Genomic DNA, 21,830 nt, shown 5'->3' with positions numbered 1-21,830 from the left:
AGTGGAAGGGGTCCCTGCCTGTGGCAGGGGTTGGGACTGGATAAACTTTAAGATCCCTTCCAACACAAACCAGTCTGGGATTGTATGGTGTTATCCTATGAATTCTCCAGCAACTGTGGCCCAAAAGAGCTTTCAGTCCCAGCTGTCAGGTAGGCAGTGAGAAGGGATGGATGGGGAGGGGTGGCCTGAGGATTGGAAATGTGGCCTGAGATCCATTGCTGGTTTCAGCTTCTGTCTCTGTCACTGCCTGTTGTGCAAGTTACAATAATCCTCCCACATTTAACTGCAGAGGAAATCTGTCCTCTATCCAAGCCCAGAAGTGGTATAGCCAGAGCAGTGCAAAACATCATCTAACCTAACAAGTACCTGATCTAAACAGTATCACTGTTTTCCACCTCTGCCCACACAGACTTTCCTATTCCAGCTCATGCTGATTTCACAGCCTCTAAATCATGCCCTGTTGTCCTACTGGGGTGCTCCCAAAGTGTCTCTCTGTGGTTTTGTTCACCTCCTGTGAAACCCCGAGATGGGTCTTCCCCACCTCACCATGCTGTTTTGAGGATACATATACTAAGCACTATGAGGGACTTAAATACTGTGGTACTGGGGTCATTGTAGAGCAGGATATTTTTCTGGTAATCATGAAGCAGACTCTTTCCAACTTCTTGTCTTCCAAAACCAGAGCTCCAGGCTGGCTCCAGCTGCTGGAATAACATCTGCTTTTCTTTCTTCAAAGCTTTGCACAATTTGGAGCTCTGGTGGCCCCTGTTTCATAGTTGCCCTCTTTGTCCTTAAGTCAATCAAGAGCCTGACTGTCCCCAGTCCCAGACCTCTGGACCAGATGCTGTTGTGCAACATGTACTTGAAGTTTCCAGAACAGATTTTAATTGGAAACATAACTTCATACAGTAGCTTGGAATGAGTACAGGGGAGAATAATCAAAACAAGAGATGAAAAAGTAAATGCCAAAAGGGAAGACGAATAAAAGGCCATTTTACTGGCATTTTGTACTGAAAAGCACTAGGCAGGAAATACTGTGCATATCCATGAAAACTTGAAGCATGTAGCAAGCAGTAATAACCAAGACCCTCAAAAAGCCAGATCCTCAGCTGGTGTAAATCAGTAGAATCATAGAACAGTTAGAATTGGAAAGGACCTTAAGATCATCCAGTTCCAACCTCCCTGCAATGGGCAGGAACACGTCAGCCTAAACCATGGCACCCAAGACATGGGTATTCCTTTATTGATTTTATAAGAGCTGTCATTGCTCATTGACTTCAGTGATGCTGTGCTCATTTGTACCAGCCAAGGACCCCAGCCAGTTTGAAATCCAGAAACTTTGAATACTTGTTGTGTTTCTTTTTTAACTAAGTTTTAATCAATCTTTTGTTTTGCAGATTGCCCTCCACTTGGACTAGAGACACTAAAAATTACTGACTTCCAGCTCCATGCCTCTACAGCAAAGCGATACGGCCTTGGGGCCCACAGAGGAAGGCTTAATATTCAGGTAACATCCATTTTTTTTCTCTCCTAAGTGGGAGAATGGCTTAAGGTTGTACTGTTGTATAAAGAGAACCAATGGATGGTTATTGGTTCTGACTACTTTGTCAGCTCATGTAATTCAAATGAAGGGGAAACACTGGAATTATAGAGGTGAATAAGGCTGATGGATAACCTGCAGATTCAAGGGGCTTAGTTAGAAAACCTTCAGCCTTAGTGTGCTGAGGGTGCAAATCCAAACAGATCTCTATGAGAAAGCAAAGGTGAAGGCAGCCCAGAGCTGCTCCCTTAGCAATCAACCTGGAACGAAGCTTACACAGCAAATTGCTTATTTCATTGTTTGTTAATGACAGTGGTTAATTAGAAGTGTGGTTTCAAGTGAAGCACTTGCCCCAAGGCAGTTTTTCAGAGGCAGTGATTATACCACCAAAAATTGCTTCAGTTCAGAAGTCACTAGTAAGCAATCTAGTTTAGCTCCTTTTACTTAATATGAACCATGTACTTAGCTGCTTTGCAGGACCAAATTCTATTTCCCCCATTTCTTGTTTCTGTTTTCCACTCAATTATTGCTGTTTTCTGAATTACAGTATTTTCCAATGTGAAAAAGCTACTTTGCTTAGGAAAACACAACATTTAAGACTCAAAGTCATAAATGGGATACTAACACCAAATGAACAACCTGTTATTAGACCCTTCATTAGAGTTTTTGTTCTCCAGCTGAAAGGGTTTGCTAGTTAATGAACCAGGGGAGTTAGGCTGGGACTAGGAAGGATGAGCTCTAATCAGCAGAACAATTTCACATGGTGCTTACTGCCATGTAATGGGGGGCAGCTGCTGGAAGGTGGGACCACTGTTGTTTAAAATCCCCTTATGCAACTGTTTCCCTTTGCTTCAGCATCTTCTAGTGCTTCTGCTATGTGAGTTTGTCTATGGGGAAAGGGAAACCTCTTATTTTCTTTATTGCTTGTTTTAATGTTAGTCAGAAAGCTGTTTGGCTATGCAGTTGCATGGCTAACAGAGCCAGCTGGAGGACTTCATATGGAACTTCTTTTGAGGTCTATGCAAGGCAGTTTGTGTATTCATATTGTTTACTAGGAGTTAAACCCTCATGAACCCAAATCATGGTATGCAAATGATATTCAGGCTGGTTCTATAGGAATGTTTAATTATTTTATTATCATTTTTGTTATGTAGTGGCATAAGACCAAGGGCAGTGATTGAAGTGTCTGGTTGTGGTTCCTTATTGTTCATGGTATTAAAGTTCAGTTTACTTAAAGACAAGAATGACTGTACTAGTTTAGTTCAGTTTTGTGTCTGTCTAGTCTTGTGTTATGTCATCACCAGTAATGCTGCATTAAGATAAAGATGGGTAAGAGTCTTCACCATGGATGGTGTTTCCCCTAAATATAGTCTAGTGCCTGCAGTGAAGCCAGGGGTACAGCCTTTTGCAAACTGAGGTTTTGCTCCTCTCCATTCAGAATTCATGGTGTTTTTTCTTGTGAACAGAGGTTTCACAATGTCACACTTGATGCTTCATATGGATTTTTGTGTTGTCATTTTCCTGAGCTGTATGAATTCTGCATGAATTGATTCTCCTTATTATCCAAAAGCTGCTTTTACTCTTTCCTGGTATAGGGACTTCTCTGATATAGTCCTGATCCCAGGACTGTGGGAGCCTCATCTACAGCTAACCCAACCACCTGGTTTATAGTAAAGTGACCTCTCTGGCTTACTTTTCTTGTCTAAGTATATCCCTTCTTATTTGCTATGTCTTTACCTCTAATAAAGATACTTAATAATACTTGAATCAAAACCTTTTACTGAAAGCTTTTTTGTATGCTATCCATACAGTAATTCCACCAAGCCCCTTGACCACTTAGTGTTATAATGACTGGCAGTGCTCAAAGTATGGACTTGCATTTATTTCTCTTTAGATACTATGTCCTTTGGGATCAGGTTAAAATTAGTAGCACTCTAAAACTGTTCAAAGCCACTTTGAATTCGCAGATTTCTTCCCTGTCACTTGGAGTTTAGGGCTTTATTTTGTGTGAAGAGCTCTGAATTTCAATCTTAATATTTTTACATTTAAAATTTAAATATTTAGAATTCTGGTGTTTAAGAGGATAGATGCTTATAACTGAGAATAGGTGCTATGGAGGATTGATGTGTAAAATGTGCAACCAGGTCCCTGTTGGTTTCTGTTTGCTGTTTAGAAGGGTGGTTGCAGTGTGCTGGGCAAAGACAAAAGGCATTGGTAGTTAGACAGCTGTGTTTTCATGCTCTTTAATACTACACATGAAGTAAACACTCTGCCCAATTCAGACTCAGGCTGATGTGCCTCTGAAGTTTCACCAGAGCACTATGCTATACGTGTGGTGATCAGCAATTGTATGGGCTGCTGCCCTGGTAGCCTCGTCTGGGTAAAACCACAGTGTCATCACAATAATCATAGAATAGTTAGGGTTGGAAAGGACCTTAAGATCATCTAGTTCCAACCATATTCATATGGCTGGAAGAAACTCTCGTGCTTCTTCTTGAAATAAGGCAAAATCTGCTGTCTGCCCAACTTCATCATCTGATGCAAAGTCAGCTGAGGAGCTTAGGGTTCACCCCAGGTAACTGGCACTACCTCAATTCACAGGGAACTTGTAGAATAATGAAGTTTTTCAAAGGCTTTTGAGGGTTAGTTTTTTTTTATTAGATTATTTGAAGTATATAACATTAATCAGTCAGTTTAGGCTTTATTCCAAAGAAGAACAAGCTTATCAGGGCTGGATAAGACCTTCTGGGATCTGTGTCTCTTGTGACCTCACACTGTGTGGGACCTGATTTTGCTTCTGGTCCTGTACGAGTGTGGTGATTAAGCTGGGACCTGTGGCTGGCAGGAACAATGAGATCCAGCCTGCAACTGCAGTAGTGCCATGAGTAGTAATTTAACATCATGAGGGAAAAATCATAGCATAGAATAATATTCCTTGAGGCCCTCTGCCTTCAGGGATAAAAGTCATTAGTATTTGTCTCTTGTCCAATAATTAGCAGTGGTTAAATCTGAAATAATTAGTCGAATGATATTTCTTCCCCTTCCTCATTTTCCTGGTTGGAGAAATCCAACAGCACTGAAGATTGAGCAAGTAATACAGTCGTGTGTATGCAGATAAGCAGAATGTCTTGCTTTTTGTCCTTTCTTTGTTTCATTAGTTCCTTTTGAAAAGCTCCATTCTCAAAACATAAGCAAAAGGCACAATTACTGAAGTTATACTTCCAGCCTCCGTGCTTTCCCTCTCCTCTACTGGCTGTGCTTGCTATAAATACCTGTGATGAGTAATGCTTGTCTATTTCTTATTTTCCTTCTAAACTTCCTATGGTAAAACAATTTTTGTGATCACCCTGCTGGGAAAAGGGAGAAGAATTTAAGCAGAAGTGGTTTGATATTATGTGTGTTTCTGCTGCTGCTCTAGCTGACTTATGGCAGCAGACTGAAATTTCTTTCTTCATTTGAATACATTTAGGCAGTAACATCTTTCTGTTATGGAATAAGGCTTTTGGAACAGTGATAATGTGAGCAAGTGTTTGTTCTGCTTTGCACATATCTGGCTCTGAAGAGGAACATGAATTAAAATCACAAGTCATCATTTGTAAGGGAATTGTAACCTTTTGATTTCCCTTTATCTTAGCTTCTGGATACATAATAAGCAGTTGGTTTGTTTTATTTGAATTGTGATTTTCAACAGTCACGTTTATAGCGAACTTATTTAGGACTGACATAAAAGAAGTCCCTTATTCTATATCAAAAAGGTATTTTTTCATCAGATGCTGCATATTCAGGAACGTTTTAGCATTTGTGAAATATAATCTGGGTTAATTTTGAGCTATTATTGAAAACTGAGTGATGGAAATGAGGGTTTGCTTAAGACTTAGTCCTCACTTTCATTTTTAATTAGCTACTTCACTCCTTATAAAGACAATTTAGGTGTTTAAAATTTATAAATTGGGTGTGTCATAACTTTTAATTCATAAAATTATAATTGTGCCATAAATTTATCTCCTTTAATTCATTATATATGAATTATATAAATTATAATTTCATTCATATCTCCTTTAATTCAATATACAACTTTTAAATTCAAGTCACCATCTTACTGAGCCAAGGTATCTGGATCTGTATCCTTTGATTGAATATTTCATGATGGTGATTCTCATTTTTTCAGGAATTAAGATTTTTCCAAATAAATTTAAATATCCACTAAATATTTGATTGCATTTATAAGGGTTTTTCTTTAGAAACAGTATTTTGAAATGGCTGTAGGGCAAATTCAAAACTTCACCTTCAGAAAAAATACAGACTTGAAGCTTGAAAAGAGACATTTTAACCTGTATTTATTTCTATTCTTTTCCCTCAGAAATGTTTCTAACAAGAACATCTCATTGATTAAACTCCTCTTTTTCACGCAGTGCTCTGTGCTAGTTATACACAAACACCTGCTTCCTTTTACTTAGTGAATATACTTTTTGCTTCAGAGAAGCTAATAGCAAGAAATAAGAAAGCAGGAACAAGCAGCAGTATCATCTCTTTAATGCTCTCTTTGCCACTTTTTAAGGCCATATTATTTTAAGATGTGCATAACTGTAAGCATGTTCTTTAGACTCCCCATATTTGATATGCAATTTAAGCATATGCTTAAGTCCAATTGAAACCATGGAGATTTTAGTAAATAAGTTAGGATTGGGGTTTTTTTGCATATAAGCTTTTCTTTCTCTCCTGTTTCCCACCTCTCACAGTAATGTAGAGGAGGGGTTTACACCCTGATGAGCATCACACCAATGGGAAACATCCTCAGTATGACTGAGGGCCAAAGATCTCAGCAGATGCAATGAGAGTTACATGTACTTGATACAGAGAAATCGGTGGAGTTTCATCACTGGGAACAGGATTAGCGTAATGCTGGTTCAAGGTGCTCTGCAGATCTTAATGCTTCCTGGCAAGCACTGGTTTTAAACCCGAAGGCTACTTCAAATTTCATCTTATTTTAAAATGCATGGAAAGTTTTTCTTGAGAAAGGTTATTACTCAGGTCAGTGATCACATTTGTATTCTCCTGCTTTCCTATTGTTCAGTTCTCCTTGAAAAAGTTAACTTCCATTGTTAATAGAGGTTTTTCCCTTTATCTTCAACCCCTAAGCAAACTTCATTTTAAAACATCAAGTTAATACATAGAAGTAGGTGGCTTAACCTGATTTTGGAATTTGGGAAAACAAGTTGGTTTTAAGCTGCTCTCACTCAGATTTGAGTACCGGAGAAAATAAGAAGTTTTGGGAATTGAATCTGTATCTGTTTTGCAGCACTTCCTTTGGATGCCACCAGGTTTGTTAGTTGTTAATCTCTCTTCCCACTGCATCTTCACATTGAGTTAGATCCACACAATGTCCATTTTGATGGAAATGGTCATTAAAAATGTCAGATCTCCACCATTGTAACCCAGCTATGACTGTAACATCTGCTAATGCCACTCAGAGAGAAGCTGAGGGATAATTCAGTAAACTTAATTGACAGCTGTGCTCTTGGGTATTTCATTTATGTTTTACATACACACACACACACCAGCTGAAAGTTTACCATTGAATAGACAGTAGCTTTATACCAGAGCTTTAAGATACATCTCTAATATAACGATGTTTTCCAGACCCTTCATTTATATCTGGGACATATTTAAGGATATGTTTTCTTAGAATTGCATGGATGGCAACAATAAATCCACATTCAACACAAATGGATTATCATAAAACTACATGTAGCCTGAGAGAACCATATGGAAAAGCTTCTGTGCTCTCTATGGCAGTAGCTGCTTGGTGCCAAGCATTTCCTGGGCTTTAGTAATAAGATAAATATCTAAAGACTTCAGATGCTGTGTTTCCTTGAATATTTCAGCTGTATTTGGAATACAGTTTACTCCTAATACCTTGTAGCTATTTCTCTGAAAATATTGAGAGGGCTTTTTGTGCTGGTTTTGCTAGAATAAATTGGGATAAAGACTGGTGTACAAGTTGAAGTATAGCACGGCATTCCTGAATTTTTACCCTTTGACACCCTTATGATGATAATTAATGAATCTGGGACTAAAAATTGGTGGGAAATAGTAATACTATTTCCATATGTCCTACTCTCCCCTTTGCCAAGGGAAATGACATTGCTCCAGCACTGACCATTACTTACATGGGTTGGAGCTGACTTTTTAGGACTTTTATAACTGTGAAGACCATGTGGATCATTTTTTTGGGATACAGGCTCCATCAGGCCACAGACAGAGTGAACTGAAGCCCTATTTATGCTTTCTAACTCTAACTTGAATTTATGTGTAATGGTTCTTAGTTTTTAAAAGGACTTTGCAGAATTTCCCTCTTTGCTTTGAGTAAGGAAGTATTTTGGTGGGAATGACTGTCTCAGGGGTCTTAAAGTGGTGCCAGAGGAGTAAGTGGAATGAGTGATGACTTATGTGCTCTTTCCTTTTTTCCAGTGAAAGACCTTTGGTTTCTTGGTTCTGATTTATAAAGACAGTTTTCCCCTTCTTTTCAGGCAGGTGTTAACGAAAATGATTTTTATGATGGTGCTTGGTGTGCAGGAAGAAATGACCCATATCAGTGGATTGAAGTAGATGCTCGAAGGCTAACAAAATTCACTGGAGTCATCACACAAGGGAGAAACTCTCTCTGGTCGTAAGTACAGGCTTACTTTTCTCCAGGAGATTCCGAGCTTTTGGATAAAGGAATTCATGCTGTGTTGTGTGTTGTTTCTTCAAGGGAAAAAAAGAAAGAATGGAAATACTGTGTGGCATAAATACCTGCACAGAGAAACAGTAAAGGCAAAGTGATTATATGATTATATATGGCATAAAATACATGTTTATAGGAAGAAAACTTCTATAGGTATTATTTACGCCTGGCAAAGGAATCAACATGATTCCCTCAGATTGTGCCTTTGTATTCACCTTCTCAAATTTACTTGACTTAAAGGTCCTAATTCTTTCCCAGTATTTAAATTGGTTAGTTTAGATACTGGGTTAGTGAAATATTGGTTTAGAATAACCACTCATCTTTGAGATTGCCTAATGCATAGGCAACCATCAAATAATTGGTAAAACACCAAAACAATGTGGTTTCTAAATGAGCTGTTACCAGATTTCATAGCTAAATTGCTTTTGTTCTAAGAAGAACTTCTAGTATAACCAAAACCCTGCAGTGTGTGTGGATCAGGACTGCACTGTTTGGTAGCAGGCATGTTGTGCTGTATTTCTGGATGCAAGCAAGACTCCATGCGTTTCAAGCCAACTTCCCAAAAGGCTTTTAGGAAGGAATGCTTGCTATGAAATCTGCCTTACTGTGTTGATCTGAGGAGGAAGTGAAAGCACACTTAGCTCAGGAACTCAGCTTTGTTCCAATAGTGTTGCCTACTTCCAACACTGAAAGTATTTGTGACTTTTCTGGTTACTGTTTGTGTTACAGAATGAGTACATGGCAATGGGAAATAACTGTTGTGCACAGGCTTGGTTGCATTCACTCTTTTGGGACCAGCTTCTGAGTGTAGGTGAACAGATCACTCTATAACACAGCCAGTGTGAATGAGGTGAGAATTGTCTATGAGGAAAAGAGCAATCAGCTAGCATAAACAGGAACCTAAGGCAATGGTTTGTTTTGTTCCTGATCTTTGCAGTGTTTATTCAGTCCCTTAATTTCTTGTGGAGTCTCACTGCATTATGTAAGCAAATACTCCCACTTGGCTACTAGACCTTTTGACCAAGTATTTGGGAGATGCACAGCCTTAGATACATTCTGGTCAGAAATCTCCCTTAAGGAATGAATGTGCCATAGAGCAAAAGACAAACCAGAAAAATACCAGTATAATTAAGAAAAAAAAAAGTAGTCTTTATTTTTCTTCTATAGTTTAATTTTCTGGAGCTTTTCATTTCTTTTAGCACCGCTGTGGGAGTAGGAGCCTTTTTGGCAATAAAATCTCTATATTTATTCCACATTGTTCTGTGTTAGGTAGATAATTACTGTAGAAAAGTCTTATTCTTTTCTATATTCATACTCTTGACATTGCTGTTCCTCAACACCAGTGCTGCATGGCTTCATCTTGTCATATTGCTATTTTCAGTTCAGCTCTACTGCAAGTCTACAGCAGGACTTGATGCTCTATTTATAGTTGGCATTCACAGTCATCTTCAGTTTGTTTGGTTTTTAAATTACTAAGTCTTGCTTCTGCCCTCTTCCCCCACAAAGAGTTGGTGGGCAGAGCCCTAAAGGTCTGCAGAAAGCAGGGCTGGTGCTGGGAGAGGAGGTCCAGGCTCCTCCTGGATCCTCACTCAGATGTGTGGAGAAACAGGCACATTGCTGCCTCATAGGAGCAAAGATGGTTTCAACTGGATCAGCTTCGCTGTGGACCAAGCTAATGTCTCCTGGTAAATACGTCTTGTAAGACTAATATCTGCCCTATGGAAGGGCCAGAGGTGTGGGGGAAAATAGTCACAGGAGGGTATGTCCTCTTTCCCTGCCTCCAGCTTGCACACAATGAACTGTTGAGGAGGTGGCTTTTCTTGTCAGCATGTTATGGCCTTCATCCTACTTGCTGTCTCTTGATACAGACTTGACTGTGGAACTGGCTTTCCTGGAGTCCACCTCATTTTCTCTCTCCCCTCATCAGATTGAACAGACAAAACCAATGTGTTTGATGCTTGTGTTCTGCTTCTGCATGTGTAACTACTTGTATGTTTCTAAATACAGGTTGGTACACCTCAAAATGCTTTAGAAAGAGTTTAGGTTGATGGATGCAGACCTAGGGTTTCCAGAGTCTGGAACCTGGGAACATCCTACCCAGGAAGATGTCTGATGCTGCTTTCTGAATTCTTCATGTCATTGCATCTGAAAGATGATCTCAGTATGACTTTCTACCCCAATTCCTCAGTCAAGAAAGGAAAGAACCATGAAATCCTGGCGTGGAGAAGAGCTATGCAAAACAAAACTGAATCCAAACAACAGCAGAAACACTGGGCTTGGAACAGAATCTGTTTTGGTGCTTGTGGGAAACTTAGGAGGCAATGACCTGACTGTGGTCAAAGGGGTTGCATGCAGTGAATTGGCTTTAGAAGCCAGCCCAGCATAAACACATTGGTAGAACTTTTATTTGTGTGGCAGGTTCTTTTGAGACTGTTTTGCTGTAATAGGCATTAGAAGCAAAGCAGCTACATTATCCTTCCCTTACACTTAACTACTGACAGTGATAGTAATAAAAAGACCTGTATAGGTTATGAAAGTTTGCACAAGAAGATGCTGTTCTGTTACCTGAGGCACTTTCCCAACTTGATGAAATTGTGACAATAATATAGTGCTTTCATAACTAATATAATCATATTTTGGAGAATAAGCTGTTTCAGGCAGGAGTGCCAAAAACCCACCCCTCTGATCTGTGTTGTATTAGAAGCAAAAGCCTGCCAAGGTAGGATTTTTATTTGAGCCTTGGAGACTTTCCCACTATTATATTAAAAATAAAAATCAAGACAGTAGGATGTATGCAAAGTTCACCAAAGCTATTGTGTGAGAGGGATAAAGAACCAGAAAAGAGACCTTTTTTCCCCTCCTCTTTTTATTGAACGAGTATCTTCAACAAAGTGGAACAATATACTTAACCAAAAGTCCTTTCTGAACTTCTGCCTTGATCAGTTTTTAGCCTGTCTTTGTCCCTTTAATTTCCTCCTTTTGAATTAATGAGGACATGTAAAATGAGCATAGGGAGGGCAGACAAGGAGACCCTGCTGAATCTTGCATCAAATAGCTTTGCCCCTCACTACAGGGTTGCAATATTTGAGTTATTAACAGCCTGGCTTTTGATTCTGCTTGTATGTCTGAAGCTATAGCCGGAGCTAGTATACTGGTGGTGGAAGCAAGCCTTTGCTCCTTTACAGCAACACTGGCAACAGTAGTCTGGTTTTGCTGATGCCCTACTCTACTGAGAGACAATCTATTCACATCCAGCCTTGCTTGTTGGGGATTTTTTGAGCTTTATAGGCAATGATGAGCTGAAGATTACACTTGACACAATGCAAGCAACACACAAATGCATGGGGTTGTCACTTGGTGCTGGCAGGAATTGCTGCACCACAGATATTTCTCTCCTAATCACAAAGGAGAAGTTGCTGTTCCTTGTCTGTCTTCTGCTGTGTGTTGTGGCTTTGCTTGACAGTCCAGGGCTGTTGGGCTTGAGGCATGAGAGCCTTGAGGAGGAAGAGGCTTAGGTACAGAAACAGCTATTTGGAAGCACAGATGACCTGACTAGAGAAAGAATGAAGACATCCTTGGTTAGTAATGAATACTTGAATTATTTAATCATTTCCTTTTAAAGGAAAAACACTGAGTCAAACTGTGTGCTCAAGCTGCCTGGCTGTGAATTCCATAATAGTCATGTGGAATCAAGTCTTTCTGCTTTTCTTTTTTCCTCCTGTAACAAGTAAAGCCAGGTTTGAACAAAACGTGCAGAAATTGAGGAGTTCGTTTTACCAGTCAAAGCAAGCACATAAGCTCAAGGGCTGTTGTTGTTCAGCTACCTCCATCATTCTTGGGACACCTGAAATCATGGCAAAGCACTCATTTACCATTGTAAATGGCAAACTGTGCTTATATTATTGAGAAGATCTGCAGGCTTTAAATCTCATGTATAAAGTGGGGCCCAGCTGCTAAAACCAGGACTCTTTGATTTTTACACTGAAGATATCCAGATCTTGGGAGTACCACAGGTGTTGGCTGATATGAATAAAAGCTAACACCTCGAGAGTGGGCAGAACATCAGTTCCTTTGTATGAACTGAGAACATCTGGAGGTTGTCATCTCTGGACAGTCACTACACTACACTGTGTGGTTGATAGACACCAGTGGCATCTTTTTGCAGAGCTGTTTTGTTTGCCTTCTCAAGCTAGAGAAAGCTGTGTGAATGATATGGACCTGTTAGAAAGGCATGTGACATCCACCTCTGAGAGGTGGATGGTGCCATAGCTGGATTACAGGAGGGTTTATGGCTGGATATATTGGGGAGAAATGCAGCATTCAATTCTTTGTGTTGCTGCCAGTACATCTTTCAGTTTTATGAACCAAGTATCTTTAAACAACTGTTCAAGGGTGTTGAGTGGGACACTGAAAACATCACCATGGAATCGTGCCATATATTTAAAGCAATGATGTGATAGTTTAAAATATGCACTCCCTTGACAGAGGGAAAAGATATTAATCACTCTTAGCAGTTTGGCAAGAATCTAAGACACACAGGAAACATGTTTCCCACAACCCAAACTATCTTTTGATAATTTAACACCACCTTTTGTATCAAGAGACAACCCATGTCTAATTACAGTACTGACCGTAACATGAAGCTGTAGACGGTTTCAATGCAGAAGATGTTTTGATTTTTAGAAGAGGATGCAGTATGTCAGTGAGTAAAATGTGTTTGACTTGATGCATTTTCTTAAAATTAACCTTTCAACCATGTTAAATAATGCACTATTGCTGCATGACATGAAATAAAATGACAACAAGAAGCAAAAGCATGGATGAAATTGTGCAGAATGCTCAAATTGCAGGGGGAAAATCTGAAATCTTTAGAAAAGTCAATAAACTTATGTCCATGTATATCTTTAAGACTTTTCAGCCTCATGGAAATACTAAAGATTTTCTTACTTTTATGTAAGATCATAGAATCAAAGAATGGTTTGGGTTGGAAAGGACCTTAAGATCATCTAGTTCCAACCCCCCTGCCTTTGGGCAGGGACACCTCACACTAAACCATATCACCCAAGATCATAGAATCAGACTCCTAGAATGGGTAGGGTCAGAAGGGAACTTAAGATCCCTCTGCCATGGACAGGGACACCTTCCACTAGAGCAGGTTGCTCCAAGCCTCATCCAGCCTGGCCTTGATCATTGCCAGGGATGGGGCATTGTCTTTATGAAGGAGCAAAAAAACCAAAGGGGGGATGTGGCCATTTTCAAGTCTGATTTATGTAGAGATGTGTCCACATCCAACAGCACTTTAAAGGTTAGTTGTTTGGAGGAGACAACACATCAATGGTGTTGCTGGCTGGAAGGAATAATTACAATGGCTTGCACATATTGCTTCTAAACTGACACATTTTAAAACTTGTGGCTTTTGTTCATTGCTATTGAAGCTGAATTTTATCTAGAAGCGGTGTGGTCACCATTACACATTCCCTAGTGTGTCACTTGTTTGATGTCCTTGTGCTACTCTGTAGGGATAGAACATAATGAATATCCAGCACATTTGGGTTTTTTTGTCTGGTTCTGCTTCTGTTAATGGCAGTTTATCTGTAAATGAATAGGGGAATGAGTTTGCAAGCTTTTTTCTTACAGTACACCCTCATCCTTCACTGTGTGCAGTGTAGCACGTCATGATCTCCCAGAATCCCTTTTGACAACCTGTCCTTAGGGAACTGTAGCTCTGGAGTGAGTTGGGTACCTTCCAGAGATACAGTTGAGGATAGATTTAGGTCAGTGCAGTTTACTTCTAATTTTGGTGGTGCAGTACAGAAAGAAATGCAGTTCTTTGGTCACAAAATGAATGTGTTGCCCCAGATTTTAATTTATTGCTGTACTCATTGGCTGTTCCTCAGGAGCTGAGATTTGTTTTTATGGTCTGTGTGTGAGGATTGCAAGGTGGTAAACTTCCTTGCTTGCAAGAGGATGAAAACCCTTGCTTCCTTCCCAGTTTATCACTCATTCATGGTATTAAGATCATAATCTCAGCAGTAAGATTGGCTTCATGAGGTGATAATCAGCATCCTCAGTATTCCAATAACAAGCATAAAGAGCAGTGATAATCCTTTCAGTGTACCTGCATTGGCATTTGGGACAGTGTAGCGATTACTCATAGGTGTTTGTGTTGTTTCTATGTATACCTAAGAAAAAGGATTTTTCATTGCAGATATGAAGGGGCAAAAAACAACAGCAGTGCAATACTGCTTTGGAAGCATAATCGAATAAACTGTAGAATAAATCCTGTCCAGCTCACAAGGACAGCAGTGGTACTTGGTGTTGACTTTCAAAGCAGTACCTATCAAAACCCACCCTTATGAAACTTCAGCAAATCCAGTGAAAATGTCTCTATGTTTTATCCAAATTACATAATAAAATAAGCAGCTGCTGTGTACAGACTTGAATTGTTATAGTGCATTAAATCAGTGCAAACTGTTATTTGCCCTGACTGGATGACAGGACTGCAGAGGTTATTACAGCTTCCCTGAAGTCAGGCTCTCGTAGAGTGAATTGTTCCAAATCCACTGAAATCATATCAAGTATATTGATGTGAGTTATAAAACAACCTGAGTTCGGTATAGAAAAAGCTCCCCTGATATATTAAAGTCACTAGTTACGTATTATACTAGTGTTTATAATTGGCTTTTTTAAGTTATATTTTTCCATTAAAATGGTGGAGCCACCTCATGGGCTTTCAGTTGCTGAAGCTCTTGAGAAGCCTTTGGCAGCTTCAGCCTTCAGTGCTCTCCATTTAGTTGCTTAATTTCAATCCGTGTGCCATGTTCATCTTCCACCTTGGTTCTAGTACTCTATGCAGGACTTTGCAGAGCATTTCTCACTGCTGATGAATAGTCATCAATGAGGAGCTGGGCTTGTGACCAGCTCAGATGATCCCGTGTAGGTGGGATTCTGACAGCACACTCAGAAATGTGCTTATATTGTCACAGGATTGGCAAAAATGTCAAAATCCATATTCTGTTGTGGGTATGTTTTGTCACGGTGCTCTTGCTCCAGTTGTGACTCTTATACCAAAGACTTGGTGACTCATGGTGAAGCACTGGAAGGGAGCAGGTTTGAATCCTAAAATCACTAAATACTTAGTGTTGGAAAAAGACCTTAAGATCATCCAGTTCCAACCCTGCTGCTGTGGGCAGGACATCTCACACTAAACCATGTCTCCCAAGGCTCTGTCCAACCTGGCCTTGAACACTGCCAGGGATGGAACATTCACAGCACTCTTGGGTACCCATGTTCCAGTTCTTCACCATCCTCATAGTAAAGAACTTCTTCCTTACATCTAACCTGATCTTCCCCTGTTTCAGTTTGAACACATTACCTCTTGTCCTATCACTGCAATCATAGAATCTCATACTCTGAGATTGAAATGGATCTCAAGAATCATCTGGTCCAACCTTTCATAGGGTGGTGTCGTGTGGAGAGAACCTGCTTTGCTAAGTGAGGCTCACAGGGGAGCTCAGAAGAGGAAGAAAAGCTTCTTAACCTCCTTGGAAGGGCCTACAACGGGTAGTTAGAAATCAAATGCTCTAAAGCCTTTAGGAAAAGGATACATAAAACAAATATAGGTATCTACCTGCACTTATTAATCACAGCTTTGATCTGTATATTTTGCATGTGCGCTATGACTTGTTACAATGAGAATGATTGTGTATGGGGTTACCTGGGGGACATCAGGCAGCTGCTCCTTTCCACTCCTTCCATGCTTCATCATCCACCTTCATCACTGCTGCATGCACCAAGTGAATCTTGGCCACATCTTTGTGTGATCTTGGTAGATCTGAGCTCTTTCTGCATTACTTTAAATATGCTCACGACTGTGCACACAAATGGCAGTATTTGCTGTTTACTGTCAGTGCTTTTCATTTTCCATTACTTTAATATTCACAGGAAGGAGACGAAAGAACATGGTGAGGCAGTGCCTATACAGCTGAGATTTTTCTCCTCATACACATGACTGATTTACAAAGGTGTAATAGGCATAAAAAGGAATGGTAAATTAAAAACTTCATACAAGGAAGTTTATAAGAAAAGGAATCACAGCTTGGTTGTGTTTAGCAGATACAGGAGACATGAAAGGGGAGGATCTAGTGTAGGAATAATTTCAAACACACACGGGTCTCTTTGCAAAGAGTGATTTTAAATGACAGGTCCTAAGACCATAAAATCTTTGGGGCAGAGGATGTCTTTGACCCCACAAAGACACCATTAGATGTTACCATCTGACTGTACAAGAGCGAAAGGAAATACCCCCGGCTAGCACTGGATTTTCTAGAAAGATCAGAAAGTCAGAGACCAGTGTCTTGTCAAAACCTGGCTGTAAGTGACAACCATCAGGTGGGAAACGCATTTGCAACCCCAACTCCTGCTCGCTGAGAAGAGCGCTATAAAAATCATTGCTGAATTCATTCTGAGCAAGCGAAATTCTGGTCCTGAGCTTCTCTTCACAGGACTTCAATGTATTCATTTAAACCAGATAGAAGTAATTCTAAAATCTAAACTTTCAAAATTTCAACTATTTAGAAGAATTACCAAGCTCCAGCTCTCAAATCATACCAATTGAATTGGTTTGTGAAGCTTGCTGGGCTACCTGTGGTGAGCCTGAGCATCTTTTGATTTGGCTTCCTTTTGAAACTGTTTTGTAGTAGATGATTTAAAATTTTATTAGCATAAATATTATTATAGGTTATTAATGTTAATGGCTTTGCATTTAATTGCATGAGACTACAAATTACTTCTCAAGTAGAAAGTCATTTAATTGCCAGCATGGTGATTCTGTTGCATGAGTACAGTTTAATCTAAGGTTTGCCTAGCATGCTGGGTTTTGTATGGATATTCTGCTATTTCAAGTGTTTTGGCTTGCTGATTTATATATTATTGGTGCATGTACATCTAAGTCTTTGTCTGGTTCTGTTTTTATTAATTTTAGGGTTTTGTAATGCAGAAAGATGAGACTCTCATAACAGCAGAATAAGATGGTTAGCTGGAGCCAGGTCCATTACAGAAGATGCTAATATGAACTCTGCCAATGTTTGCTAGTTGCATCCCCAGCATCCCTTCCACTGTTGCCTTTGGCTTCTACTGACCAGCACCTGACAACCTTCCTTACTTATCTCAAATCATGTGGGGTTTTAGTGATGCAGAAAAGCATCCTTAGAGACTAGGATAAGAGTATCAGATTTACTTCACTTGTTGCTTATTCAGCTTTCCATAATTGAGGAGCTTGGCCTTAAGGTATTACATGCAGCAAGCACAGTTCAAACAATATAAAACCAAACACAAATAGTCAGAAGTCTCAGCTGATGTACTTATCTGCTGGAAGCTGGGCAGCCAAAAGCCTGGTGCCCCTCCAATGATTCTCATTTAGCACTCACTGAGTGCTGTGCTGGACTGAGATTGTACTAGGTGTCTAATACACATAAAGAAAAGTAAGCAAGTCATAATGGGAAAAGCAAGGCAGAAGGATGCTTTGTTGTTCTGGTGCTGTCATGATGTCTTTCCCTACTCATTGTAGCCTGATGCTGCCGTGGTTGGATAAGGAAAAGCTGATTCTCTAGGCAGGAAGCTGCTAAGGCTGTGGGAGATCTGTTTGGAATTCTTCACTTTGATTCATGTTTCCTCTGTGTCCCTGGACAAGTCACTCAATCCCTCAGTTTGTCTTTTCCTTAAAATGGGAGTGGACAGGCTGGATATTTCCATGCATCTCAGGAAACTGAACTTCAAATCAAGGCTGTTCAAATAAGCCTTGTCTAAAGCTAACGCATTGCAGATAAACCCCAACTAATTAATAATGGTTAAAAATTTCACCACAGTGATTTTGAATCTGATTTTGATTTTTTGCATCTACTTTCTGTGAAATTACGATTAATGTTGGCAACAAATATGACATTTTCCTGCTGGGTTTCTCCTGAGGAGATAAGGCTGGCATAAATTTTAAGAAGGATTATCAATGGGAAGCACCTGAACCCAAATGATTCCTGCCAAATCTGTATCTCATGATCCTTTTCTACCATTGGTGAAATAAATGAGGCAGTCATGTAAGTAGCACTTTGCTGGAGCATGATGATCTAGAGGTAACCTGAAACACTTCTGAAGGTACTGTCATGCAATAACTTCTGTATTGTCTAGCTTCCTGCCAAGAAAGAGCTTAACAACTAACACACCCTTCTCTGAATGTTGGCATAGGACTTCCCATAATGTTGGCATGTAGGGGAATGTTCCCCTAATGGTGTCTCCTTGACTTTATGAAACCAACAAATATACGTATTTTGTCTGAGGCATATAATGGTAGGTCCAAGAAGATTTCATAGAGTGAATTTAGAGGAGCTTCTCAATAGCAATTGTAGGGACATCCAAAGTATTGGAAAGCATTATAGCTTCCTTTCAGCTTTCCTTACATAGCTTCATTGTTCAGTGCTGATGAGTCTCAGAAGGATTCCATGTGATGTGCTGCAGAAATTAATGTCTGCAAATCCCAAACCCAGCAAGATGGATCTCCCTGTTGTCAGATGGCATTCCCCAATACTACTGCTAGCAAAAGACTATGCCTTAGCTATCATGTTTCTGTGATGGATTTCTCCAAAAACCTTTAGATTTCTACATGAATAAACAGAACACCTTGTAGATATTAAGCTCTTCAATTCCAGGAAGAGCTGTATTTAATGTAAAGAGACTGTTGATTTGAGCATGTGCAACATATCCATCTGCTGCCTAGAAGACCTCCTATGCTGTGTATGTGTAGAAAATCTGCAGCTCTTGAGAAGTTTTAGTCCATTGAATGCTATTCTTCTGGTCTGTCCCTGTAGAAATATCTGGGACTTAAAAATACTCAGCTGCCTGGTCAGGAGCTTCTGCCAGTTTTCCAGATACTCTGAACACATGAGAGCATGCAGAATTCCCCTTCCCCACCATGGGGAACATGACTTTAAAGCAGAAGATGTCCTTTCTGAGGTAAACCTGAATTTACAGTAGCCTACTTAATATTGGCAAAAAACATTTTTCTTATGATGTTGGAAAAAGGGGGAAGAATTTAGGTCCCTAGAGGCAGTTTGGCATTTGGTGCCAGTGGGAAAAGGATCTGGTCACCCATGAGGGTTTTATTCTGCATCTCACTAAATACGAAGTGGATGTTCAATCCTTATAGGCAAGCACAGTTATCAGGATATGGTGTGTGATCTAATACATTACACTGATTTATCTTGTTCCATGGCCCTCTCTAGTCCTCCTATACCCCAAATGTAAAAGAATAGATGTAATCCCTTTTGTATCTTAATTGGCAGACATCCTCTGAGAAGCACATTACCACTTAAGACGGTAAATGTGTGCAACTGACAAGTATGCATTCTCTTATGGGAGAAGTTTGCATCTTTGTAACTGTGGGGAATGAGAAAATTAAAATGCTGGAAATAAAAGCCTTATCTTGAAAACAGTGCAACAGCAACAATTTCTTATGCCACTAAAATGAGCTGGTTCTGTTAAAAACTTTAATTCCCATTTTTCTGTAATCAAAAGCCATGTTTTTCTTACAAAATGCTCAATTATGAAGAACGTCCACAGTTGTCTTGGTTTTGTGACTGTGGTATTCTCTTTAGATTCATTTTCTAGATGTAATGAACATATTGCTTGCTCTTCTGATCTTATTTGTGCAACTGAAGTGATAAAGGTTCTGGAATATTTCAGAAGCAATGATGTTGTTTGATTTGTGACATTGCCATTTAGCCTGATTTTGAAATAGACTTAAGATGCCAGCATGTAACAGATCCCCTATAAATCCCTTACCCCAGGAGATCTTCCACTGACAGGCAGACAATTCGTATTTTCAGAGTGCTGCTAACTTGTTACAGTTGTTTAATGAGCATAGAAGCAGTGTGTCCATCACAAGTCATAGGCATGTTCATCTGTTCATATGATAATAAGTTCAGTCTGCTTGGCAATAGTCAAGATTTTTCCATTCAAACCAACATGAATGGCAAAATCCGTTCCTTAAAGAAAGCTGGTGGAAGATTTGCAAAGGGCTGGTTTAGTGTGTGAAACAGAGCTGGGTTTGTTCAGTCATTTTTTGAAGATCCCATGATATCTGCTCTTTGACTTTGGGGAGTATTAGTATACCTACATACAGAAGTGCTTGTCTAAATCCTACTAAACACTTAGCTAAACTTTGGATTTAGGTGCCATTGTAAGTCTGGACATCAGTTTGCATCTTTTATGTAAGTGGCACCACTTTAGATTTCATTCTGCTCTTTCATTTTCTGAGTAAAATTATAGCTATTTTGCTGCCATGCATTTACTTTGGCATCATCTTAAGGTCACTATTTTGTACAAGATGAAGGTGAGTGAACTTGTGCTGGTCTTGTGGCTGATGATTTTGCTCTTGTTCTGCCCCTATGCTCTTCTTGGTCTTCACCAGAAGCCTGAATCTCTTAGTGAACACATAAAGGCTAATTTGTTCCTTTAAATATAAGCACAGTGGAGTCAATGTTGTATGTTTATAGGTAGTTTACAGGTATTTGTTGATTTTTAAAAGATCAAAAAGCAAACAAAGTTGTGTTTGTATGGGGGTGCTACAAGGGAAAGTCGTTCTTAAGTGTGTCTGTCCTTCCAGGTACTCCTTGATCTCTGATTCATATGCTCTGATGCTTCCCCCGTAGCTGCCCAAATTGCCCCTATTCTTTCTAGTCCTAAGAGCTTTCCTTATCTTGATTTCACTCTCAACAGTCTCACTTTGTAGCTTAGCTGAGAGCCTGTGTTCAAGAGTGACTGCTCTAGAGGACTGCTGGTTACGCACAATCAGTTTATATATAAGAATATAGAATTTAATCATCCTGGACTGACTTTGTAGTACAAACACACCCCCAAGCCACAGTTCTTCTCCAAGTCACTGCCTGTTGAAACCAGGAAGGTGTTAGGGAAAAAAGAATGTATTACTGTTGCCTTTTCAGGCCAACAAATAGGAGAATCAGGGCATTACCTTCTCCATAGCTGTATATACCTTATGGCAGGGAATATCCAGACAGTATAAAAGCTACACAGCTTTAAATCTAGTTGGAATATAAGAAGCAGCATTCTCCTACTCTTCTTTAGGTGAAAAGAAAGGCGAGGCACAATTTAGGTACAAATGAAGATTTTGCTTTTTTAAGTTGAAGGGTATTTAGCTGTAAATTGTTTAACAGGACACTAAAACGATCAGCCTGCTGAAGATGGATGTAAGTATTGTAGCAGTGCACTAGTGCTGTGATCCATTGGACTCTGCTGTGTAAAGACAGAATTGTCTCTCTGTTCCTACCTATTGCTAATAAATACAGGAATGACTCCAGGCTCTAGTTATTCTTGTATTGGAAGAAATGGAAATTTTTCTGGTTGAAATTCACAGGCTTTTTTTCTTAGAGGATTTATTGTGTTTTTCCATTCTCTCTGATAACAGCAGCAGAAATAATAAATGTTCTGTAGCAGAAAAGGTAAGATTTCTGAACACTGGGTGCATCTGTTCTCGATAAGCCATTTAGCCCAAAT

General features: G+C 39.6%; 1 protein-coding gene across 2 annotated transcripts in view; it reads left to right on the top strand.

The window, feature by feature from the left end:
- The window catches only part of CPXM2 (carboxypeptidase X, M14 family member 2), a 78,031-nt gene that overhangs the window by 25,992 nt on the left and 30,209 nt on the right, over positions 1-21,830 (top strand). For both annotated transcript variants that reach the window (XR_004549564.1, XM_005154490.3), the window contains exons 2-3: positions 1,398-1,507; positions 8,071-8,210. Coding sequence is in view for 1 of the 2 variants with exons in the window: in XM_005154490.3 (XP_005154547.2) it covers positions 1,398-1,507; positions 8,071-8,210 (250 nt within the window). In the remaining variant the exon portion in view is untranslated. The remainder of the gene's footprint in view (positions 1-1,397; positions 1,508-8,070; positions 8,211-21,830) is intronic.

Source organism: Melopsittacus undulatus, chromosome 4 (assembly GCF_012275295.1).
Source record: "Melopsittacus undulatus isolate bMelUnd1 chromosome 4, bMelUnd1.mat.Z, whole genome shotgun sequence".
Lineage (NCBI taxonomy): Eukaryota > Metazoa > Chordata > Aves > Psittaciformes > Psittaculidae > Melopsittacus > Melopsittacus undulatus.
The sequence above is the reverse complement of the archived record's forward strand: the minus strand, read 5'-3'. Positions and strand labels throughout refer to the sequence as shown.